This window comes from Glycine soja, chromosome 3, assembly GCF_004193775.1.
Source record: "Glycine soja cultivar W05 chromosome 3, ASM419377v2, whole genome shotgun sequence".
NCBI classification, from domain to species: Eukaryota; Viridiplantae; Streptophyta; class Magnoliopsida; order Fabales; family Fabaceae; genus Glycine; species Glycine soja.
Genome location: NC_041004.1, coordinates 32800912 through 32827603, shown reverse-complemented (window position 1 = coordinate 32827603; position 26692 = coordinate 32800912). Strand labels below are relative to the sequence as shown.

General features: G+C 36.7%; 2 protein-coding genes across 2 annotated transcripts; one reads left to right on the top strand and one right to left on the bottom strand.

Moving 5' to 3' along the window:
- Positions 1-2271: 2271 nt before the first annotated feature.
- LOC114405159 lies at positions 2272-3195 on the top strand. The gene is made up of 2 exons (XM_028367803.1): positions 2272-2441; positions 2508-3195. Exons 1-2 carry the CDS (start codon positions 2272-2274, stop codon positions 3193-3195), a joined length of 858 nt encoding a protein of 285 aa, XP_028223604.1.
- Positions 3196-19418: 16223 nt separating this feature from the next.
- LOC114406491 (pentatricopeptide repeat-containing protein At1g71460, chloroplastic-like) lies at positions 19419-22253 on the bottom strand. The gene is made up of 2 exons (XM_028369199.1): positions 20678-22253; positions 19419-19517 (listed from the first exon to the last, which is right to left on the bottom strand). The coding sequence occupies exon 1, from the start codon at positions 22200-22202 to the stop codon at positions 20694-20696; it is 1509 nt and encodes a 502-aa protein (XP_028225000.1). The 5' UTR covers positions 22203-22253; the 3' UTR covers positions 19419-19517; positions 20678-20693.
- Between the last annotated feature and the right edge of the window lie 4439 nt (positions 22254-26692).

Genomic DNA, 26692 nt, shown 5'->3' with positions numbered 1-26692 from the left:
AGCATAAGAACACTAGGATAATGTTAAATAGAGAAAAATACATATTAGACATCAAGAGAAATTCACTAGAACGACCCAACACCCTTAACTTGATAGGTTTTCACCTTCATAACTTTAGATAATTTGTTTATGTTTACATAGCTTTTCTAGTACAGAACTTGATATTTACCTTGCTTTTAATCCATACAAATGTTTACATACTGAATGTACATGCTTTGAGTGAAACAAATTCCTTGAGGATAGGATATCCGGTCTTACCGTCTTATACTACTTATGTCAATCGGTACACTTGCCGACTAGCTTAACAAGTTTTTGGTGCCATTGTCGGGGAATTTCTTTCCACTTAGATAGTATAATTCAGTTTGGAAACATTTATTCTTTATTCTTTTATTGATTTTGTGAATAGATAGTTAGAATTCAATTTTTTCTCTTAATTTGGTTAACTGCTGCTCTATTTAGTTGCTTCTTGTATACGAGGTAATTCTTCAGTAGGGGATTTAGCTCCATTAGATTAGGAGATTTAAGCTACTTGCAGGAGAAACAACACAGAAAGGAGGAGAAAAACTTTACAAGAAATGAAAACACAGGCAACTTTTGAGGGAACTCGTTCATCCGAATCATCTTCTGCATTTCCAATAGACTTGAGGGAATCCGAAGTTGGTACATCTGAAGCACATATCATGGCGAAAGATCAACCACAAAGGGTTACTCTTGAAGACTACTCCAGCTCTACCGTGCCGCAATTTTTCACAAGTATTGCGCGGCTGGAAGTCCAAGCTCACAACATCACATATCCACATTCCTTGATCCATGGAAATCTGTTTCATGGTTTGCCAAATGAAGACCCTTATGCACACCTTGCAACATACATAGAAATTTGCAATACAGTGAAAATTGCAGGGGTGCTGGAAGATGCAGTGAGACTCAACTTGTTTTCATTCTCTTTGGTTGAAGAAGTAAAAAGGTGGCTGCATTCTCTCAAGGGAAAAAGCTTGAAGACATGGGAAGAAGTAGTAGAGAAATTTCTGAAGATGTGTTTCCCATAATCAAAGACAGCTGAAGGCAAGGCAACAATTTCTTCATTCCATCAATTTCCAGATGAGTCCTTGAGTGAACCGCTTGAAAGAGTAAGTTGAAGACTCCTAAAGAAGCAATGGAACTCATTGAGAATATTCAGCTGAATATTTTCATTGATGATTTGAGACCGTAGTCCAAGCAATTGTTAGACACTTCTACTGGGGGAAAGATTAAGTTGAAGACTCCTGAAGAAGCAATAAAACTCATTAAGAATATGGCTACTAGTGATCATGCTATTTTGCGTGATAGAAGTCATGTATCCACCAAGAGAAGCATGTTAGAGCTTTCTTCACAAGATGCATTGTTGGCACAAAACAAGCTGCTAGCTAAGCAGCTGGAATCACTCACTAGACACTCAGCAAGCTGCCAACATAGTTACAAGCGGCTTAGCCTTCCCATTCATCAATTATGCAGGTTAGAGGTTGTAGTATATGTGGAAGAGCGCATGAATCTGGTTGTTGCATACCCTTAGATGACGCTACAAAAGAAGTAAATTACATGTGGAATCAAAACAGACAAGGATTCCATGCAGGCGGTTTTTTAGGTTACCAGCAAGGAGGAAATTTCAATCAAAATCAGGGGCAAGGATAGAGGTCACATCCATGGAATTAGTTCAATAAAGACCAAAGACGACCTTCAACCAGACCCCCGAATCAAGGGCCTAGCTTGTATGAGAGGACCACTACGCTGGAAGAAACTTTGGCTCAATTTATGCAAGTTTCAATGTCTAACCATAAGAGCACTGAGTCAGCCAACAAGAATCTGGAGATCCAAGTAGGACAGCTAGCTAAGCAAATAGCTTATAATTCTTATGGATGTTTTGGAGCTAATACAGAGAAAAATCCCAAAGAAAAATGTAAGTCTATCATTACTAGAAGCAAGAGGGAGACCATGGTGGAGGATAAGAGTAGGACTAGTGATGAGAAGGAGTTAGAAGTCGAGGGAGAAAAAGAAAATGAGGGAGATCAGATGAAGGAGAGAAAAATAAATGCAGAGGAGGAAGAAAAAAATGAGAAAAAGACAAAGAGTGAGTTGGCCAGAGAAAAGAAGAAGGAGGCTATTCCAAGTACAGGGAAGAAAGCACCATATCCTTTGGTGCCGTCTAAGAATGACAAGGAACGACACTTTGCTCGTTTCCTTGATATCTTCAAGAAATTGGAGACAACTATTCCATTCAGAGAAGCCTTGCAACATATGTCACTCTACTCAAAGTTTCTCAAAGATCTACTGACCAAAAAGGGAAAATATATCCACAGTGATAATATTGTGGTGAAGGGAAATTGTAGTGTTGTTATTCAGAGAACCCCTCCACCAAAGTACAAGGATCCAGGGAGTGTCACAATCCCTTACTCAATTGGTGTTGTGTAAGTTGGAAAAGCTCTTATTGACCTAGGGGCTATCATTAATTTGATGCCCCTATCCATGTGCAGAAGGATAGGAGAGTTGGAAATCCTACCAACAAGAATGACATTACAGCTGGCAGATCCCTCAATCATAAAGGCCATACGGCGTAGTGGAAGATGTGTTGGTAAAATGCGTCAATTCACTTTCCCTGCTGATTTTGTGATAATGGACATTGAAGAGGATGTTGAAATCCCATTGATTTTAGGCCATCCATTCATGTTAACAGCCAATTGTGTGGTTGATATGGAGAAAGGTAATCTAGAAATGAGTGTGGATGACCAGAAGGTTACATTCAATTTGTTTGAAGCCATGAAGCACCCAAGTGACCACAAGGCTTGTTTTAAAGTAAAAAAGGTTGAACAAGAGGTAGACATGGTAGCTAGAGCCATGGTGCTACAGTCCCCACTGGAAAAAGCACTGACTAATACTATGGAGTGTTTGAAAATAGAGGAAGAAAAAGTATTGCAAAACTGTTTGGAAGAATTAAAGGGTTTAGAAGAAAATCCTTCTGAAAAAGTTGTATTTGAAGAATTGAAGAAGGACATTCCGGCAGAAAAGGCCAAAGTGGAATTAAAGACTCTTCCAAAACATTTGAAATATGTATTCTTGGGAGAAAATGAAGCAAGTCTAGTGATCATCAGCAACTTTTTGAGAAAGGAAGAGGAATCTCAGCTAATGGAAGTTCTAAGGAAACACAAGGCAGCTATTGGATGACACATTTCTGATCTCAAAGGAATTAGCCCTTCTTACTACATGCATAAGATCAATATGGAAGATGAGTACAAGCCTGTAAGATAGCCGCAAACAAGATTGAATCCAGTTATGAAGGAAGAAGTACGAAAGGAGGTGCTTAAACTACTAGAAGCAGGCCTCATTTATCCTATCTCGGACAGTGCATGGGTTAGCCCTGTACAAGTAGTCCCCAAGAAAGGTGGCATGACGATAATTCGGAATGAGAAGAATGTTTTGAGAACCGTCACTGGGTGGAGAATCTGCATCTATTCTAGAAAATTGAATGATGCCACAAGAAAAGATCATTACCCACTTCCCTTCATGGATCAAATGCTTGAAAGACTAGCTGGACAATCATTTTATTGCTTCTTAGATGGATACTTTGGCTAATATCAGATTGTAGTGGACCCAAATGACAAAGAAAATACAACATTCACCTGCCTTTTCGGTGTGTTTGCTTATAGATGAATGCCCTTCGGTCTTTGCAATTCTCCTGCAACTTTTTAGAGATGCATGATTGTAATATTTGCTGATATGGTGGAGAAATGTATCGAAGTGTTTATGGATGACTTCTCTGTCTTTGGCTCATCTTTTCATTACTGTCTAGCAAATCTAGAGCGATTCTTGCAATGATGTGAATAGACAAACTTGGTGCTTAATTGGGAGAAATGCCATTTTATGGTTCAAGAAGGAATTGTGTTGGGCCACAAAATCTCTGTGAGGAGGATTGAAGTAGACAAAGCTAAAATTGATGTGATCAACAAGCTACCTCCTCCAGTGAATGTTAAGGGAGTGAGAAGCTTTTTAGGGCATGTTGGGTTCTACAGCCGGTTTATAAAAAAAAAATTCAAAGATTGCTAAACCACTCAGTAATTTGCTCAATAAGGACACTGTGTTTTTATTCAATGAGGAGTGTTTGAAAGCATTCAACACTCTAAAGACCAGTCTAGTGTATGTTCCTGTTATCATAGCACCAAATTGGAGTCAAGAATTTGAGCTCATGTGTGACGCAAGTGATTATGTTGTAGGTGCTGTATTGGGCCAGAGGAAAGGCAGAGTCTTCCATGCTATTTATTATGCCATCAAAGTTTTAAATGATGCTCAGATGAATTATGCCACCACAGAGAACGAAATGCTTGCAATTGTCTATGCTTTGAAGAAGTTCAGATCATACTTAGTGGGATCGAAAGTTATTGTTTACACTGATCATACATCCATTAAGTATTTGTTGAATAAAGTTGACTCCAAGCCCAGATTAATCAAGTGGATTTTGTTACTTCAAGAATTTGACCTAGTGATCCAAGACAAGAAAGGATCTGAAAATCTTGTGGTTGACCACTTGTCAAGATTAGTCAATGAAGAGGTGATTTTGAAGGAGCTAGAGATAAGAGATGAATTCCTTGATGAATCGTTGTTCATGGTGAATGAAAGGCCATGGACCATGGTTCACTGATTTGGCCAACTTCAAGGCACCTGGAATCATTCCAAAAGATTTGACTTGGCAGCAAAGGAAGAAATTCTTGCATGATGCCCACATTTGTTTGGGATGACCCACATTTTGCGAGTTATGTTTGGGATGACCCACATTTGTTTAAAATTGGTGCTGACAACCTTTTGCGAAAGTGTGTAACAAAAGAAGAAGCAAGGAGCATATTGTGGCATTGCCATAATTCACCATGTGGAGGTCATTACTATGGAGACAAAACAACAACCAAAGTCCTGCAATCAGGATTCTTTTGGCCAACACTTTTCAAAGATGCTCATGAACATGCCACTCAAGGTGATCAATGTCAAAGAATGGGAGGAATCTCTAGAAGAAATGAAATGCCCTTGCAGAATATTATGGAGGTGGAAGTCTTTGATTGCTGGGGAATTGATTTTGTAGGTCCTCTCCCTCCATCTTTTGGCAATGAATATATCCTTGTGGTTGTGGATTAGGTCTCCAAATGCGTTGAAGCAGTGGCTGCCCCAAAGAATGATGCCAAAACTATAGTGAGGTTCTTGAAGAAGAATATTTTGGCTTTCTTTGGGGTGTCGAGGGTCCTAATTAGTGATGGGGGCTCTCACTTTTGTAATAGCCAACTGCAGAAGGTGCTGAGCCATTACCATGTCACACACAAAGTAGCTTCATCGTATCATCCACAAACAAACGGTCAAGCTGAAGTTTCCAACACAGAACTGAAGAAGATCCTAGAGAAAACTGTGGCCTCCACTCGGAACGATTGGTCAAGCAAGCTGGATGATGCACTATGGGCTTACAAGACTGCCTTTAAGACCCCTATTGGGCTTTGAAATTCTTGAATTTTGATAAGGCTCTGTTAGGGGAAAAGAGGAAGTTGTAACTCTTGGAGTTGGAAGAGATGAGATTGAATGCTTATGAGTCTTCAAGACTGTACAAAGAAAAAGTAAAGGCTTAACATGACAATAAGCTGTTGAATAAAGATTTCCGATCAGGTCAATAAGTTCTATTATTCAACTAAGATTGAAGCTGTTTCCAGGCAAGTTAAAATCTAAATGGTCTAGACCATTCACCATCAAAGATGTCAAGCATTATGGAGCAGTGGAATTATTTGAGACTCAGTCAGAAACTCCGGATAGAACATGGATAGTAAATGGCCAGAGATTCAAGGTATACCATGGTGGAAACATTGAGAGAATGACCACCATTTTGCAATTATAGGACCCTTAGAGGTAACATACGTCAAGCTAGTGACGTTAAAGAAGCACTTACTGGGAGGCAACCCAACATTTTTCTTTATTTTCTTTATCAATTTTCTATTCATCATTGCATATAGTTAGGTTTCAACTTATTTGTGATTGCTAGAGTAAGATTTCAACATGTTTTGTATGATAGATGGGTTGGCCAAAAGCTTCTCTGAAGCATTCGATGAGGAAGGAACTTAGAAAATTTTTCAGTCATCCACTCGTTCAGCCTGCCCCATGTGCTAAACAAGATATACCCCATGTGCTGAGCGAGTAGCATCTCTCACTAAGGGCGTCAACCCCCACCCATTAGCTGAAAGGGTCTCGTTAAACGAGACAATTACGAAGCCCCAAAACCTTTCTGGAATTGCATTTAATGGAATAGGGCTAAGCGAGCCATCTCGCTAAGTGTGACATAGTCTCTCGCTAAGTGTGACATAGTCTCTCGCTAAGCGCGTCTATACGCTAAGTGCAAAAGACTCTCTGCCTGGACCCTCATGTTAATTGGGCTAAGCGGGTCATACCCGCTAAGCCCAAAACTCTCTCTGGAATGCCATAGTGCTAAGCGAGACCATGTCGCTAAGTGCGACCCCACTACTACTTCTTGAGGCATTTAATCCACTAAGTCGGCCATGTCCCGCTTAGCGGAAGTTGCAGACTAATCAGAGTTGCATAACTTACTAAGCGCGCACTTGTGCGCTGAGCCTAAAACCTTCTCGGGTTTTCTAATTCCAAATTGGGTTAAGGAAGCCTGTCCCGATAAGCACATAAGTTTAAATCCTGAAAAATTCAAACGTCATTGAGTGCTCGCTTAGCGAGTCAGTCGAAACTGCCAAAAAAAAAACATAATTGCCTTAGGCAGTTACTTTTGCACAAACACATAACCTCTCCATTCTCACTCATTGGCAATCATTTTCATTTTGCATTGTGCCTTTCTTGCTTCTCTACTTCTCGACTTCAACTCACTAATCTCTGCAATCCAAGTAAGTGCTTCAGTCCCTTGTCATTTTGAATTTCATTTTTGAACCCTAGGGTAGAAGACATTTTAATTTCTTTATGATTTTGATTCTGTGTTGTTGTTGTTGCTAAGTAGTTAGCTATTTGATTGTATGTTGTTAGGGCTTTAGTTTAGCGTATAATGTAGGCTGATTGAAGGGTTGTGCTTTAGATTTCCCATGCCTGAAAGTGGCTAAGGAGTTGAGGCTTCGAAGCCCCAATTTTTTTTTGGAAATTTCGATGTACTCGCTAAGCAAGCCTGCTCACTAAGCGAGTTCATCCATTTTGGATGAATTTCTGGGTTTTCTGATGAACACGCTAAGCGGACCCTGTCCCACTAAACGAGTTCATCATTTTTGTTTAAATTTATGCATATATGTATGAACTCGCTAAGCCACTGCACCACGGCTTAGCGAGCATTTAAATTTCAAGTTTTTAATTTCAGAGTTCATATGAACTTGCTAAGCCAACATGCCACGCTCAGTGAGTCAGTTTAGTTAGGTCTGAGTCATAGAGGCTGTTGGTATTCTGGTTGCGGCCAAGCGAGCCTATCTCTCTAAGCCACCATACCTTTAAAGTTTGAATAAGCTTGGGCAACGTGAGTCTGTCTCGCTAAGCCGAAGGCAATTTAGTTTTGCTGAATTTTGTTCAGGTGCTAAGCGAGTCATACTCGCTAAGCGTAATTTCTTCTCTGGTTTTGAATAAGGCTTAGCGAGCCATGCTCGCTTAGCCATTGTCTTGTTTCAGCTAATTGAGGGTGTCTCGCTTAGCCATATTCTTTAATTTTCAGTAGTCGCACTAAGCGTGCCCTGCGCGCTAAGCATATCATGTTATTTTTGGAAGGCGTGCTAAACGAGCTTGTCTCGCTAAGCGAGCCTGTCTCGCTAAGCGAGCCTGTCTCACTAAGCGCCCAGTCCTTTTTTTTCTGTTTTATTTTTTTGTTTTCATTCTTCAATAAAACCTATCTAATTTTCTTCCCTGTGATTCTTTTGATACATATGGCCTCCAGAAAGAGAAAAGCATCCACCTCTCGACCTCAAGAGCCATATGACACGACGAGATTTATGTCCGAGGTCGCCTAGGAATGTTATGAGCAGAACGTGCATTCCGGAAACATCCTCCCAAAGAGGAATGTTGACTTGTACGTGACCCAATATAACGAGTTCCGCAAGTAGCTCGAGAGGAGGAGATGGCATAAAGCCTTGACCAGGCAGCCTGATAACCACATAGATGTGGCCCTAGTCAAGGAGTTTTATGTGAATTTGTATGATCCAGAGGATAAGTCCCCTCGGTAGTGTAGAGTGGGGGGAAAATTGATTAAGTTCGATGTTGAGATGCTAAACACCTTCCTAGAGACCCCTGAGGTTTTAGAGCCAGGAGAGAGATAATTCACATACTCCAGTTTCTACCGCATGCACCCAGACCCTTAGGAGCTCGCCGCCAGATTGTCTATTCCAGGGCGAGGTTTTGTACTGAATGTTGAGGGAGCACCCTAGAAGCTCCTGAGGAATGATCTCACCACATTGGCGTAGACCTGGAGTATGTTATCATACTCCAACCTCGCCCCCACTTCTCACACGTCCGATCTTAATATGGACAGGGCGAGGTTGGTGATGAAGATAGACATGGACTTAGGCTCCATCATCTCAGGCCAGATCTCACAGATGGCCTAGTCCAACTCCTCTTAGCTAGGATTCCCTGCACTTATCACAACATTGTGCATGACTAAAGGAGTCGTCCCTGACTATCTCACCTTTGAGTCTATGTGCCTTGCCATTAATTTGGCATATATTCGAAAGAATTGTTGGAACCCAGATGATCCCACGATCACCTTTTCGGGGACCCCCAAGACTAGGGCTCGGGGACCTTCTGATGCCTCCACCTCTACTCCAGCTTCTACCTCAGCACCAGCACCACCACCAGCTCCTGCTCCAGCCCCTCCAGCACTCACAGCACCATCTAGCCCCTCCACTCAGAGCTCAGACAATATAGTGCCGATGTTGTAGAGCCTTCACCATGGTTTATGCCTGGTGATGTAAGCATTGGCCCATCATCAGCATGGAGGATTTCATGGCCCAGGTGGCCTGACCAGGAGTCCAACCTTCTCCTGCGGGGGGAGGTGAGGCTCCTACAGCCCAGGAGCCGTAGCCAGAGCCGGAGGTGACACCAGAGGAGACACCCGAGGTCACGCCTGTCGCCACACCGATGAATGCCACTGAGGAGGGAGATGCCACTATAGATACATATTATGTTGCAGACATGACAATAGTGCAGGGCACCAGGGATCCCTGGCTTACCCTAGCACAGGATACACCTCTGCCAGCCCAGGATGCCCCCTCCACACCTAAGGATGACCCAACACCGGCACAGGATGATTGAAGACAAGACTTATTTATTTTCTTACTATTTAGATACAGTTTTTAAATTTCAATTTTAGTTTAGTTTTATTTACTTATTTAGCATATTTTGCAGTTTTTTGGAACAATTTACAGTTTTTAAACTTTATGTAGTGGTTTGGTTTTTGAAACATGTTTTTGGTTTATATCTTTGGTGTTTGTTTATTGTTTTGAATTGGATTGATTGCGTCAACTAAATGAATTGCGATAGTAGATCACATGCCTTGAATAAGTATGCGGCAGTTAGAAGAGAAAGAACATGAATTAGGGGTGTGAGTGAAAATGTTAGTTTGTTTGATAGGTAAATAGTGAAGGTAATCATTGGCTATAACCCGATGAGATGTGTGAATCTAAATTATGAGAGAACGACTAGCATCAAGTACCGATTTTTGCACGAATCTCTCAATACTGAATGAATGCATGATTTGGAAATGATGAAGGTCATGATTGATTGATTTAGCCACTTAGCCAAATAGCCTTACCCTGTTCATGAATGATGAAACCCTTGCACCCATGTTGAGCTTGAATGTGATTGAATGAGTCTAAACCTTAAGCCTAATTGAAGTTATAATCTCCATTTACCTTTTCTTAGGCTATAGGAGAGCATTGTGATTCAAGACAAATTTGGCCCAAATTTGGGGGAGTGCATTGGGTGATGTTGATTGCAAGTAAGGAAAACAACGGCCACAAAAAATTGTATAAAGTGGCAGTAATCATAAACTGCTAATATAATAAAATAAAAAGAAGAAAATGAAAGTTTCAAGAATAAGTAAAGCTTTGTGTGTGTTGTTGCTTGAGCTAAGTGTCTTCTATGCTTGTGGCATATCAATAGAAGTTGGGAATTTAAGGAAAAAAGGTGATCTAAGGATGAATGCTCTCCTAGAACCTAAGTTTTGCATCCTAGAAAAACCATGAATTGTTTGTAGCCCAGCCTCATTACAAGCCAAGAAAGTCCTTCATATTCAATTTGTGTGTTTGTGATTGTATGGAATAAGATAAAATGAAAAAGTTGAGACTTATGTTGGTTGTTGAATTGAAGAATTACCTTAAACACTTGTGCTTATGAGAGAAATAGTGGTTGTGAGGATTGAGCTTGATGAACCTTCCTTGATACCTGTCTTGCTTGCTAGCTTATTTCATTTGTGTTGTTTAATGAACATGTTCATATCTTTGAAATATTGCATATCTTCTGAAGGGTTGTTAGTTGAAGCATTGCTAGTTATCTCTGTTCATGTGATTGAATCATTTGTAACAAACACAATTTTTGGCTAACCACTGTGAATTCTGTCACTTGAGGACAAGTAAAAAGTTATTTCTTTGCTTGAGGACAAGCAAAATTGTAAATTTGGGGGAGTTTGTTAGTTGGTATTCATGAGTTAGTCTGATATCTAATATTTGCAAGGAATTAGCGCTTTACCTCCAATTTATGGTTCTATTTGTAGGAATTGTACATATTTTTCTGTTTAATGTGATTTTATACAGTAGATACTCCAATTTTGGGAATTTATGTTGAATCCAACTCAATTTCAGGCCAAAGAAGAGAAGGTTCAAGTAGCTGATGACTCGCTCAGCGAGGCAGATCCGCTCAGCAAGTGGCATCCGCTCAATGAGGCATACAGCTCGCTTAGTGGATTGGGAAACCCTAGAAGAGGATAAGCCAGAGATTTGCACGCTCAGTGCGCAGCCAGCCTGCCCAGCAAGGACGTTGTCTCTTCTCACGCTCAGTGTGCCCAGTCTCGCTAAGCCAAAACTCACTTACTCTTGCTTAGTGAGCCTTCAGAAGCTAAAAGGTCCAAGAGCCTTTATAACACTGAGGTTGACGGATTTGAAAAAGAGAGTACATAGAGAACAAAAGAGAGCATGTTTTTGGAAGAACAAGAGACAGAAAGAGAGCAGCAGAGAGAGCTTAGGTTAAAAGGAGTAAAGTTTAGGGTTTAGAGGTTGTAGGAGACATCCTCAACCATCTTTTGCCATTTTCTTCCACTCAAATCTATTCCTTCCTTGTATTGTGAGATTTCATTGCTTGTAATGGAAGGCTAAGCCTATTTGTTGGGGAGTTTTGCTGAAAAACCTTGATGTAACATTCTTACACTATCTATTTAATGTTATTTTTATGTGTTCATTGCCTCTATCTATGCTTACTTTACATGCTCGTGGCTTGATCACCCATTTGTATGTATAGTTAGGATTTTTAGCATTGAGAAATGCTTTAAAGCCTTAGAACTTGGTAGAGCAAGCTAGAAATCTATATGTCTAGGAATGGAGTGCAGTGATCTAGTCTATATTATGTTGTAGGCTTAATGCAACTCTTTTAGACTAAGTTTGTTGAGGGATCAAGGACGAAGTTTAAATAGAGAAAAATACATATTAGACATCAAGAAAAATTCAGTAGAACGACCCAACGCTCTTAACTTGATAGTTTTTCACCTTCATAACTTTAGATAATTTGTTTATGTTTAAATATGTTTTCTAGTACAGAACTTGATATTTACCTTGCTTTTAATCCATACAAATGTTTACATACTGAATGTACATGGTCTGAGTGAAACAAATTCCCTGAGGATACGATACTCGGTCTTATCATTTTATACTACTTGTGTGAATCGGTACACTTGTCGACCAGCTTAACAAAGACCATTTAAGAGCGACAAGTTAATGCGCGATGAGTATTGTGATGGGATCCACTGTGGTAACTCAACAAGTTGAATCACTTTGAGGCGTAACGAGTTAAAATGATTTTGAAAATAATTGAGTAGTTGTGTGTATTTCATAGTTCAAACTCCAACGACACATACATGATTTTAAATGTTTGTTTTAATGAGATGATTAATCATATGAACATAACATTAATATTATTACTGTGTGATATGTATATGATGCATAAAGCGTGACAACATGATGTCTTGGGATTATGAAAGTGTGATGAATTGTGTGTAAGTGACAAGTTTAGTATGTGTTAAATTGTAAGATCACACATGTATTGAGATGTTTTGTGCATTGAGTTTTGAGTAGGGGTGGGTAAGCGGGCCGGCCCACCCCGAGTAAGGCCCGCCCTCATAAGCCTGCATTGGCAGCAGACCGGGCCAGTCCGCCCCACTTCTTACATGAACCAAATAAATTGGTCCGCCTCTGCCCCGCGGGTCAAACAGGCCGGTCTGTGGGCATAGTTTTAAAAGAATTTCAATTTTAATAAAAATACAATACAATCAAATTAAGTTCAATACAAATGTAAATAAAATCTCAATAATTAGTCAATTACATCAATAAAATAAATAATGTCTTAAGAAAATAAAATTCAAGCAATAAATCTAAAATATGAAATTTAAACATCTCCAACAACAAATGATTCCATATTTGAAGTAGCTTGAGTCTTCTCAATCTCCACATCTTCATCTTCTTTTCCTAAAACTCAAAATAATAATAAATATTGGAATAAATTCAAGTTAAGTGATTAAAAGACAATAATTATTACATATTATTTACCTTGCATATCAAATCCTAGTAATCGATATTTAGTACATATCAAGACTTGTACGTTATCAACAAGAAGCCTAGTTCGATATTTGTTAAGCACCCGTGAGCCAATACTAAATGCTGATTCGAAAGCCACCATTGTAATTTGGATGCTTAAAATATCACAAGCCAATAGTGAAAGATCTGGAAACTGAGCTTGATTATCCTTCCAATATTGCAAAACATCAAGATTGGGATGATATTTATTTGAAAGATTTGCCTCTTCCAAATATGTATCTAGTTGAGATTTACCCACTTGTGACATATCTTCATCTTCAAATTGTATAAACTCCTATATTAATTCCACAAAAATAAAAAAATAGTTAGTCAAAGTAAATAAGAATAAATGATTGGTAGTTTAAAAAATTAAGAGAAACCTTGACTTCCATCCATAACATCAACTTGAGCAATACTAATAGTACTAGTAGTCTCCATAGTCTCTTGTGATAAACCTTGACTTAAACCAGCATTGCTTCTTGTTTCTTTGGAATACATTTGAACATACTCATTATATAGAGTATACAACTTGTGCTCCACAATTTTCAACTTTGCTTGACAAGATATTGGATCAAGACCAAGTTTTGAATAACAATACTTCAAAAGTTTGATTCTACAATGTGGATCTAGAATGCACCTAAAGGAAAGCACATTGCTATAATCTCTCCAATATTTATCAAACTTTGTTTTCATATGAATTGTCATTGTTCTAATCAACTCATCTTCATTACTCAAATTTTGAAGCAATAAACATTCAATTTTCCATACTTGCATGAAATACAAATTAGACATTGGGTAAGAGGAACCAGATATCAACTCTGTGATTTGAAAAAAAGGACGCAAAAAATCACACATTTTTTGTCCTCTCTCCCATTCTTCATTAGTGGGACAACTTGAATAGCTCCTATCATCAAATACAAGACTACAAAAAGCATGTCGATATACAAGGGCACTCTCAAGCATCAGAAAAGTAGAATTCCACCTGGTAATGACATCTAAGCGCAAACCCATCTTTGTATGAATACCACCAACTTTTGCAACACAAGCTTTAAAAACTTGCATTCTACCCTCTAATCCCTTAACATACTTAATGCTTTCTCTAATTTTGTTTACAGCAAGACCAGCTACTTTCAACCCCTCTTGAACAATAAGGTTTAAAATGTGAGCACAACATCGGATATGAAAAAATTCACCGCCACTTACTAAACCATTAGCATGCAAAAAAAGTATTTCCTTCAAATAGTCTTGCATTTTATCATTGGAAGAAGCATTATCTAGAGTTAATGAAAATATTTTCTGCTCAATACCCCATTCTTCCAAAAAATCATATATAACTTTAGCCATCTCACGCCCCGAGTATGGAGGAGGAAAATGAGAAAAATTAAGCATTTTACTATTCAACTTCCAATTTGCATCAACATAATGTGCAGTTAATGAAATATAACCCTCAGAAGTACAAGATGTCCATACATCAGATGTTAAGCTTATTCTACTAGGGACTTTAGACAACATGCATTTCATTTTTTTCTTTTCAGATTCATATAGATTGTTCACATTCATGGTAGCAACATGCCTAGAGGGTACCTTCACATCAGGATGCAAATATTGTAATAACTCTTTAAACCTTCTATGTTCAACAAAAGAGAATGGAAGATCATGCTCAATAATCATCATAGATATCATCTCATATACCACACTTTGATCTATTTTTTTATTTCTTAATCTCCAAGCATGATCGAGAATAATATTTCCAACATCACTATTAGAACGCGTCTTCAAATATACATCACATTTCCCCATATGACGTTGTAAGGTTGAAGTCCCATTCTTATTGTCACCGCCCACATAATCTTTCAAACAATATTTGCATTTACTCCTTAGTTTTCCATCACTATGCATAATAGGTTTCTCAAAAAAATTCCACACATGTGATGAATAATTTCTAGCCCTCTTTTTTGGCATTTTAGACTCAATAGGTTTATCTTCATGAATAACATTTTCATGCACATCCACATTAATACTCTCATTGTCATTCTCATCAACATTAACTTCAAAAGAATCCATATTTAAAATCTGAAATAATAAAATTAAATGAACTCAATTCTTAATTCAAATAAATCACACAAAAACTCAATTCATCAAGTTCATAACTTGCAGATCAAGAGTTTCGTGGTTCATTCCCTTATCCCATGATTTTATCATATAATAATAATTAAAGAATCACTAGTAATAGAGAACATATTAAAGAATCAACTAAGTATAATTCAGTTGATCTCTATGTAATATTGTAGAAATAGAAAGGAAATAAATAATTGACAAGTGAAGTGTGATGGGTGTAGTAAATTTGTGAAAACAAAAGTATCTCTGCAACAGAATTAAGAAAAGAGGCATAGAATTTAAGAGTGCAACAACAATGAATCAGTCCCAACAAAAATAGGATAAAAACAAATTCTAGAGAGAGAAGAGATGTACTTTGTGTGGTGGCGCGGTGGTGGACCGAGGTTGTGCCGTTGTGGTGTGTCGCATGATTGCGTGAGTGTGAGTCGCATTTTGTTTTCCTTGTAAGGGAAAGAGTCATATGACTTGCGCGCGTGCATGACTACATAGTGGAGAAAAAGTGTTCTTAGCTTGCTACAATGATAACTGCTAAATATGATATGAACTATTTTTTATAATAAAAATATATTGAAATATCTTTAAAAATATTTATTTAACAATTATTTTTGGCTTAAATAATAAGAATTGATATTTTTATTATTTATGACTTGTAGATATGAAAAGGATAGATTAAAAGAGAAAAAGATCGAGAAAATATCAAAAAGGAAGATTTTTAGCAGGTTATCACTTATCTTTTTATCTTAATCTTTTATTTCTGTTATCTTTTATTTTTCTTATCTTATCCTTTTTTATCTTTATCATCTTTTAATTTAAATCTTTTATTTTTATCTTTAAATATTTATCTTATCTAATATATTTCTTTATCTATTATTTTAAAAGAAAAATTTAAAGTGAAAAAGAGAAAATCAAACCTAATATAATTGGATCAGGGTCACACAAATCAAACCTAATGCAGGCTGCAGGCAACCCGCAAACCCCGCGGGCCAAACCTGCATAGTCCGCGGGTTAAGCGGGGCGGGTCCAAAAATATGACATAACCATGGACCATTTAAAAAAATTGGTCTGTAACCCGTGCGGACCGCGGGCCTTGCGGGCCAGTCCATGGACCTGGGCTCGTTTACCCACCCCTAGTTTTGAGCTATTAACCGTACAATCACACGACTGTAAGACTCTTTTCGGGCGACGAGTTAATGCGCGATGAGTATTATGATGGGATCCGCTATAGGAACCTGATGAGTTGAATCACTTTGAGGCACAATGAGTTAAAATTATTTTGAGAACAACTGAGTAGTTGTGTGTTTTGTATATTCATAGATAGAGTCTGCATGTTAAAAAGTTTTTTGGGTTAGACCTGAATCAGGAGGGAGAGGCCCTGACGGACTCTTCGGAGTCTAGGCCTTAAGGGTATATACACCCGATTTGAGTGCTCCTTTAATCCTATGTCGATCCCACATGGTTGGAGCATTCTTGCAAAACAACGTGACCCTAACTGGTATCCCTACGAATTTACCCAATGAAAGTGACCTGGCTTACTAGTGTGTGATTTGTCTTGTCATATACTCCTAGGCGCCTGACGAGGCTTTTCACTGACATGGTATCATATTGTATATAAGATTGAGTCTTAGTGTATCTATTCATAACGTCTGTGCAATGATCATTATGACTTGTTATGTGATGGTGATTGGTGGGTAATGAATTATATGAGTGTGAGATGTTATGTTGTACTTGAGATGTGTTGTTCTAAACATGTGATTAATATGAAGGTGTGGAATGTGATGTTGTGATTAAATCCTTGGGACAAGTGATGTCATGCAATGAGTAGTAAAATGATGTGAATTGTATTAAGTTGAGCTTGTTATACTTATATTATGTGTGTGTGCGCGCTTTCCTTTATCTCCACCTGTTTAGGAATGTGATAACTCACTCCTTGTGTGTTATTTGTGTTTGAATCATGTGATGATCTCGAACCTTGTGTTCGTGGGAGCAAATGGTTAGTTGAATGACTTTAAAGAACCTCGTGCTAGAGGATGCTAGGATACAATGCTTTGATAAGATGTGACATTGAGGCATGAGTTTCTGTATTAATTACATGAAGTTTTGAACATGTAGTTTTTATCATTTTTGTTTCACATGTTGAGTCTTTAGCTCATTCTCTAGAATTTTGGACGACCTTATTTTGAGCCAGAAATGTTTTCATATCCTTAATTGATAAATTTTTAATTTTGTGATTAACGCGAATGTGAACCTTTTACCCATGTGAACTCCTTTATGTTTATTGAATAAAATCATTTTATGTAATTTCACATTTCCATGTATTTTATTATATAAATATGTATATCAGGATAGAGAGTGTCACATGTATGACTATTGTAATCTTGTCGTGGTGGAAGGAAAATATTACTCAATATGAATTTTACAAAATATATTACAAATTTTTTCTTCAATGTTAGTTGGATAAATAGTTAAATTTATTTTCAATGTGTGATGTTGTGATAAATTGATTCTGAATGAATTAATCATATTATTAAATTTGTAAGATTATTTTATCATTAAATTATAATTGTTAAGAACTAATTTGATAATAAATTATATTTTTTTAAAATAAATTTGATATTAAATTTTAAAATTTAAAGATTAATTTATCATTAAATTTTTTATATGAGTAATTATCAAATATTAAATTTAAAATTTTATTTCTGAGAAGGACTAATTTATGCACACATCATATCTTCATAAACGAATTTGATTATTTAATGACGGTATTTGTCTATTCAAATACATGACATAAAACTGCAATTAAGTCTTTCCCCAATTTTAAAAGCTTGGTGCTGCTGCTTCCCCTCACCTTCCGCTTTGGTGCTTTCGTCCTCTTGGCGTTTCAAAATGGATTTTGTCGTTTTGTGCCTGATAGTGCTGGTGAGTGCCCAACTATTCTACCACTTCTACAGCCTCATCAACATCTTCGTCACGCGTTTCGGTCGCAACCCTCCTCCTCCTCCTCCTCCCACCACCACCGCCGCCGCCGCCAAGTCCTCCGATCAAGACGCGCCTTCCTCAAAGGACTCTTGAAGAACAATCCAATCCCACCACTTTGGGGGTAGGCTTTTAAAATAAATAAAAAAAACGAGGGATCCAATCCAGCAAAGGTTGTTGTTTGGTGTGTAATGTTTTAGGTTACTATGTACCTACGCACTACTGTAAGAGTTTTTTTATTATTATTTTTGTGTGATCTTTGTCACTAATTTACATACACGCATCTCGCTTTTTATTTTTGGTCGATTCTTAGGTCAACGCTGTTTCTGAATTTGCTATGTGTTGCCTTTATCTAGGGTTAGTAGTGCGGGCTTTAAGGAGATAAACCCTAAATTGCAGGTTCATTTTATGATTACCCTTTAGCCATTTTTATCTTCTTTTCTTACAGCGATTGTGTTTGAATTTATAATTGTTTTGGTTAAAACTGATTTTAAAAGGAATTTAAATATTTGTCATTAACCCCGATAATTTTGGTTGATTGACCTAGAAGAATTCAAACGCGTAGGCCTCACTTCACATAATTTAGTATTTGGTCACCATCAACGAAGATTCAAACATAGAATTGTGTTGGGTGTTTCAACATATTTCGCCTGATTGAATGTGAATTGAAACGCATGATTTGGATTGTACGTTTGGTATTCGGTTAGTTACCTTCCTCGATGTTAGGACTTGTTTGGATGCATTTTTCTAAAAGCACTTTTAAGAGAAAAAAAAGAGAGTTTTTTTATAAGTTAAAATGAGTTTTTCATGATTTAATCTATAGAAAGTCTTTCATATAGCTTCAGATGAGAGGATATTTATAAAATTAGTTAATGGAAAACTTATTTCAGTTTATGAAAAAGTTCATTTTTCTTTTTCTTATATTCTTCTTCTAGAAGTAGTTTTGGAAAAACTTACTCAAACAGACCTTTAGTCCCCCAAGAACTATCTTCTTTGGCCGGCACAATCATGGAGTAAAAAATGAGTCTCCCATTCAAGACCATCATTTTTGTTGTAGATAATGAAAACTAAACGAGTTTCTTCTTGATTCTCACATGTAGCAGACAAATTTTGCAGCTGAAGATGAAGGGTGGAACATTATCTTGGTGTCAAAATCATATTCAATTACACGCAGTATTTAACAATGGCCTGCTTGATTGTAACAAAAAGAAAAAACAGAGGATGGAACAATAGAATAGAAGTAACATCGACCACATGATACCTTCCTGTCATTCCTTGTTCTTCTTCATCTTACAAATGCAATTGTACTCTGTCTCAATATATTGTGTTACCTGCAGGGTTTATCACAACCCTCCCTCCTTTAAGAGATATAATGTTGGCTGGATCGTTAAGAAGGATGAAATGGTCGCCAGTTTGTTCCTCCTGTTAACAAATTAATAATTAATATTTGCTGATAAAAAAAATCCTCCCACCACCTGAGGTACTAATAAGTAGAGGACTATGCAGAAAGAGATAATCACCAGGTGACAATTTCTTTGAGGGTAAATTATTGAGACTTCTTTTGGAGGAATAATCACTGGCTTGCAAGGACACAAATCTGGATAGTCTCTGCAACAAAGCAAAACAATGAAATCAAAGAGTAGGAACAGGACCAAATAGAGGGAAAAATGGAAGGATTGCGGAGGCTAAACCATCAGAAAATGAGATAACCTAAATGCAAATTGAAGGCTTGGGTTGTATCCATGTATCATCTTCACAACCATATTGGACTCCTCAAATCAACTAACAAGCATATTAAGTATCCATGAATCATCATCACAGGAAAACAGCAATTATAAAACATACAAAAATTATTCCAGAATTATTTGATTTCGTAGTCATGGTCATACATTTGACAAGTGAGAATGATAGATGATGGCATAGAGAGCTGATCAAAGATGATGGTATAGATCAAGCTTAAACCAAGATTATAACAGCTATCAAACAAAGATTACAAAAAGGAAAAAGAAAATAATAGTAAGAGAAAAATAAAAATGCAGTCAAACCCGTATTGTAAAATACTATTTTACTTCTTGGCGAGTAGATAAAAATTCAGTGCTCAACTTCTAGATTTATGAAGGTGAATTTAGAAGCTGCAGCATCATGAGATGAAGCATGTATCAAGAGAAGAATGAGGTCCGTGATGGAATTTTGAATCTTTATTTTGAGTAATGAAAAGCCTTACTAAAATACTTTGGAATTTTTCAAATGACTGTGTTGTGTCTCCAAACAAAATTCTCAAGGGACTTTAAAACTGCTAAAAAATTATATTCCTAAAGTTAAATCCTTTATCTAAAAATAGCTAAGGTTTTCTGATATAAACTCCTCTCTAGGAATCTTTTTGAAGCATATATAATACCAATGATATTATTTATCATCCATAATAATATTCAGTTATAAATTCCTCTTCCTGGATTATTGCATCAGTCCAGTATGTTTCTGCCGGGTATAGTCTATCATTAAATATTGGCAAATGGCAACTGAAAAAATAGATTTGCTTCTAGCAAACCAAACCATTTAACCAATTCTATGTTTAATTCAAGCAACTTTACAATTTTGATACAGTTATGCTATTGAGTATGACACTATACTTACAACTTAAAGATCACTAGCTGAAAATTACATTTCTACTCACTGTCACCTTGAACAGCTACTGGTAACTCATCAATAAACATAGGTTAAGAATGTTAATAATCTATAGAACATTCAAAGGAGAAAGAAAGTCCTACTGCCTCTCGCCCTCAGCTATAAGGAAGAACTCATTTCAACAAATCTTTGAACCTCATCTAGTTTGCCATAGCGGGTAAGAAGTCGAATCATGCAAGTGCAGTGTTCCTCGGATGCATCAATTTTATATCTGGACATCAAATCAAATATCCTAAAAGCATCTTCAACAAATCCAGCTCTATCACAAATAGATAGAACAGCTTCAAAAGTGAAGCGGTTTGGAGAGCAACCATTTGATATCATGTTATCAAAAAGGTCAACTGCTTCTTGATACCATTCTTTGTACCCATAGGCCCTTATAAGAGCACTCCATGCCATTGAACCTTTTACAGGAATTGCACGAAACACCAACTTCGCCTTATCAACATATCCACAAATTCCATACATATCAATCAGTTCGGCAGCAACATAATGGACCGACACAAACCCCCTTTTCAATACCTGCCCATGAACCTCCTTCCCAAGCTTTAAAACTTTCAGCTCCTGACAAACACGCAACATCCTAGCCACGGTAACTGTATCCGGTCTATGCTCTGTCAATACCATTGACCTCATGACACCAGTTGCTTCACACAAATGTCCATTTTCAACACACGAATCAATCATGGCAGTCCATGAAACCACGTTCTTCTGTTCCATTCCATCAAACAATCTCAAGGAATACTCAATCATGCCACACTTGGAGTACAACACCATCAAGGAAGACACTATCGGCACATTAGGCAGAAGCCAATGTCTCAAAGCATAAGCATGAATCTCCTTCCCTTGCTTCAGAGCCCTCAATTGTGCACAAATCGGAAGCAAAGAAGCAACCGCAACAGCACCAGGCCGGAACCTCTTCAACCGAACAATAGACCTCATTTCCACCTCAAGTCTACCCGACATCAATCCAATCCAACAATCACCATACCTCTTCATCACACTATACAAAACCCGGCTCCCTGAGCCAACATCACCACAGTTCCAATACATATCAATCAACGCCGATTGAATCGACAATTCCTTGTAATAAATATTCATCTTCAACACAAAACCATGAGCCTCCCTACCTAAATTTCGACCACCAAATTTTCCTATGACATCAAGAATAACTGTCATTACCACCAAATTTGGATTTATTCCTTCCTCTAACATCAACCTCGTGTACTCCCAAACTTCCCTCAGCATTCCATTGCGCGCGAAACCGGTGATCATGGTACTCCACGCATTAACGTCTCGTTTGGGAATTTCATCAAACACTTGGCGCGCAAGTTCTACCTTCCTGCGCTTGAGGTATATACAGTTCGGACGCGTCTCGTAGGAAGGGGCATAATCGAAACGCGGCGGTCTGGGGTGGATCAGTAGCGGCGGCGGAGAGGGAGGCGCGTAGCTTTGTGGCGCGGAGAGTGAGAGAGTGTGGCGCGTGGAAGGAAGGAACGAGTGAGACTGAGGGTGAAGAGAGAGAAAAGGGGAAATGGAGGTTTGCATTTCAGAAGAAGATTTGAAAGACGGATGCGTCACCGTATTGGTGGGACGCGCGCAGAACATCGAAGCGGTTTTGGAGAAACTCTGCAGAAAGGAATAGTAGCGGTAAAATAAACACTTATTGTGGTTTCATTTTTTGACCAGAAAATTATCAATGATATAAATTAAATGATTAATTTAATCCCTAAAAATTATATCTGGTTAACAAATTTCACATAAGTTTCTTGAAATTGTTTATGATTTCATTTAAGTAATTGAAATTAATCAATTTGTTTTTTTTTTTCATTTGGTCCCTAAACTTTTGTTATTGTTGTTATTTAAGTCTCTTAATTAAAGATAAAAATGAAAAAAAGAAGTTATTTTTAATGTTTAAAAAAAATTAAGAAAATTTAGAGAAACTTATTTGATTTCTCTTTATCTTTAGTTTTATAAACTAAAATAACAAGATAGAAATTCAAAACTTAAATTAACTATTTAATTGTTAAAAATTATATATTTTAAATATGTGTATGGTCTCTAAACTTTTTTTTTAAACCACAATATTGATATGAAATGCTTACTAAGTTTAGTAAGGACACCTTCAATGAGTTTCTCCTTTAGATCACTTTTTTTCATTCATAAGACTTGACTTCAGAAGTTACTTAAACAAACCAATGATTTAAATCTTTAGTTTCTCAACTAGAAGCATAAAAGATAACTTTCTAAATAGAGAAGAATTGGAAGCATAGTTGTGAAACCCTATTCGGTCTGATCCAACCGAGACCCGGTGGCCTAATTGGACTAGTTCCACTATTGTATCGGTCATACAATTAACCCGTCCAGTTAGGTACCAAATCCCGGTTGGACCAGTGCGCTTGGCTAGTTTTATAAAAAATTAAAAAAAAAAATGGATCACCTCTACGATGTCGTCTTGATGTCTCATTATTATCAATTTTTATTTTGGATTTTGGAGTATGAATGAACTTTTGTTACTCAAATAATGTTAATTATATACATATATATATATATATATATATATATATATAATATATATATATATATATATAATATATATATATATATATATATATATATACATACATATATATATATATATACATATATATATATATATATTTGAATTTTTAATATATATTAGGTCAAAACGGGTCAATTACTGGCTTACCGACCCATTGACCCACTACCTCGACCAGGTCAATGACCAAGCCGGGTTTCACAACTATGATTGGAAGAGAAATTGGAAGCATAATTGTGAAATCCTATTCGGCCCGATCCAATCGAGACCCGGTGGCCTAATCAGACTGGTTCCACTATTGGATCGGTCATGCAATTGACCCGACCAGTTAGGTACCAGATCCCGGTTAGACTAGTTCGACTTGGCTGATTTTATAAAAAAAAATAAAATAAATGGACCACCATCTACGACGTCATCTTGATGTCTCATTATTATCAATTGTTATTTTGGATTTTGGAGTATGGATGAACTTTTGTTACTCAAATAATGTTAATTATATACTTATATAAAATAGATACATATATAAATTTGAATTTTTAATATATACTAGGTCAAACCGGACCAATTACTAGCTCACCGACCCACTACCTCGACCAGGTCAATGACCGAGCTGGGTTTCACAACTATTATTGTAAGAGGAATTGGAAGCATAGTTGTGAAACCCTGTTTGACCCGATCCAATCGAGACCCGGTGGCCTAACCAAACTGGTTCCACTATTGGATCGGTTATGCAATTGACCCGGTCAGTTAGGTACCGGATCCTGGTTGGACTAGTTTGACTTGGTTGGTTTTATAAAAAAATTAAAAAAAAATGGACCACCTCTACAATGTCGTCTTGATGTATCATTATTATCAGTTGTTATTTTGGATTTTGGAGTATGGGTGAACTTTTGTTACTCAAATAATGTTAATTATATACTTATATATAATAGATACATATATAAATTTAAATTTTTAATATATACTGGGTCAAATCGGACCAATTACTGGCTCACCGACCCACTGACCCACTACCTTGATCAGGTGAATAATCGGGCCGAGTTTCACAACTATGATTGGAAGAGTTTTTGTTGTGGGTCAAAAATTACATGTGTCTCCCAACCTATTGGGTCAAAGACTAATCTCCCTCAAGATTTGTGAATATCACTAACCCAGTAAAATTTTGTATAAGGTGGGAATCGTATACGAATTTTCCTACTAAATAGATCGTTCATCTACATGTAAAGATGTGAAATCTTATACCATTACATCAACCATTTTGGGTTTAAAAAAAGTTGTTTACCTAAAAAAAGGATGAGCAAAAAGGAAGTTTGCTTAGATAAGATTAGTTTTTATTTTTTGAGAGTTTAATTGTATATATTATCAATATAAAACTTTTTTATATAAATATTTACTTTATCGCCATATCATATTGACATTTAAGAAGATATGATAAAATATTCAAATGATCCAATTTTATTAAAAAGTAGTGTGATTAAAAAAATAGTTTTTTTTTCTAAGTAAGAGACACAACTATCTCCAAGGATTAGATACTGATTCAGGTTGTATTACGTGGCTATCGCTAACCCGAAAAAAAATGTGGTGAAAATCAAACACAATTCATTTTTCAGTGAATAAATTATTCTCATGAATATAACTAGGCCTTACCATGTTACCTCTAAGGATTTTGCTCCGGGCACCAATAGATTTGCTGGTACACCCAACAAAAATTTGAAAATGCCTATTATACCACTATCTTATAAGTAGTTATTTCCTTCTTCATTTTTTGTCTGAGCTTGTTTTCATTTTTCGTTCATCGTCGTTCGTTCCGTGAGAGGTAATTTGTGAGAGTTTCTTGTTTGTTGTTGTGTCTTCTTTGGTGGTTGGTCGACAAGTGGTGGTCATGGTGTTGGCTGGTTTGGTCATTAATGGCAGAGGTAAGGTGTTCATTTTTTTTTGTGTAATACATATGGATTGGTAATCCGTAAGTTAAATTAATTTTACGGATTGAGAATCCATATGATTCTTACCGATACCAATCCCTAAGAAGTATACATATTGTTAATCTGTACGAAGCATACAGATACAAATTTTTTTTTAATTTAAATGTTTTTTTAAAATGTATTCAATTGTTTAATTAGAAAAAATTACAACTAATAATTATAAAACTTTTAAATAGATATAATCAGAATATTCATTTGATCGTTATAGTTTGTATAGTAAGAAAGTAATCTTTAGGGTTAAAAAATTTATACATAATTTTTATTCATTTTTATTTTAGTTTAATGTATTGTATTAATAAATGTAGTAAAAAATGCAAAAATTATATGAAAGTATAATTATGGTGTGGTTAGGGGTTTTTTGTTTGTCATTGAAATTTTTGAATGTTTTGTTAAGATGAACGAAGATCAATGAATGTATGATAATGTAATGTCTGAAGAAGTTTATATAAATGACCAAAATGAAGACGAAGGTGGTGTGAATAAAAAATATATTGATTGTTCTGATGCGTTTATTACTTCTCAGATGTTAATATGATTTATTGTTATTATAGTAATTAAATGAATGTTTGTTGAAGACTAAAGTTGTATGGATTGCATTATAGGTGTTTGCTACCCTTGATGATGTTTTGCAATGGGCTCGATCCGTTGCTTAGGAAATTGGATTTGTGGCGGTGATTATGAGGTTAGATACAAATAATGGTATTATAGGAAGGACCTCATTTGTTTTAATTGGTTGTGAAAGGAGTGATAAGTATATGGCCAAGAGGAAGGATTTGGTAAGAACATGTACTTGTAGTAGAAAATGTGGGTGTTCCTTTAAGCTGCATGCAAAACCAGTTGTGGAAGGTGAATGATGGATGGTGAATTTAATATGTGAGAGTCACAATCATGAATTGACAAAGTCTTTAGTGGGATATCCATATACTGGTTGACTGACTAAGGATGAGAAAATCATTGTTGCTAATATGACAAAGTCAATGGTGAAACTAAGAAATATTCTTCTAACGTTGAATGAGCACAATGTCAATAGTTATACAATAATCATGCAAATATACAATGCAAGAAATGTTTATCGTTCTTCCATAAGAGGCAATAATACTGAAATGCAACAACTAATGAAGCTTCATGAATGGGATCAGTATATTCATTGGCATAGATTAAAGGATGAAGATGTTGTGCGTGACATATTTTGGAGTCATCCTAATGCAGTCAAATTAACCAATGCCTGTAATTTGGTATTTTTGATAGACAATGCATACAAAACAAATAGGTACAAGCTGACGTTACTTGATATTGTTGGCGTGACACCAACATGGATGACATTCTCTGCTGCTTTTGCCTATTTGGAGGGAGAATGTTTGAATAATATTGTTTGGGCTCTACAAAGGTTTCGAGGTCTTTTCCTCAGATGTGATGCACTCCTTGGAGTTATTGTTATCGAAAAAGATATAACATTGATGAATGCAGTGAAAATTGTATTCCCTAAGGCTACGAATTTGTTGTGTCGGTTTCACATCAATAAGAATGTGAAGGCAAAGTGTAAAACCCTTGTTGGT

Excerpts from the sequence above, each read along its gene's own strand:
- LOC114405159 (XM_028367803.1), top strand. The coding sequence starts at position 2,272 with ATGTCACTCTACTCAAAGTTTCTCAAAGATCTACTGACCAAAAAGGGA. Across the intron at positions 2,442-2,507 it reads CCTTACTCAATTGGTGTTGT|AAGGATAGGAGAGTTGGAAA; the intron begins GTAAGTTGGAAA and ends ATCCATGTGCAG.
- LOC114406491 (XM_028369199.1), bottom strand. The coding sequence starts at position 22,202 with ATGTTCTGCGCGCGTCCCACCAATACGGTGACGCATCCGTCTTTCAAA.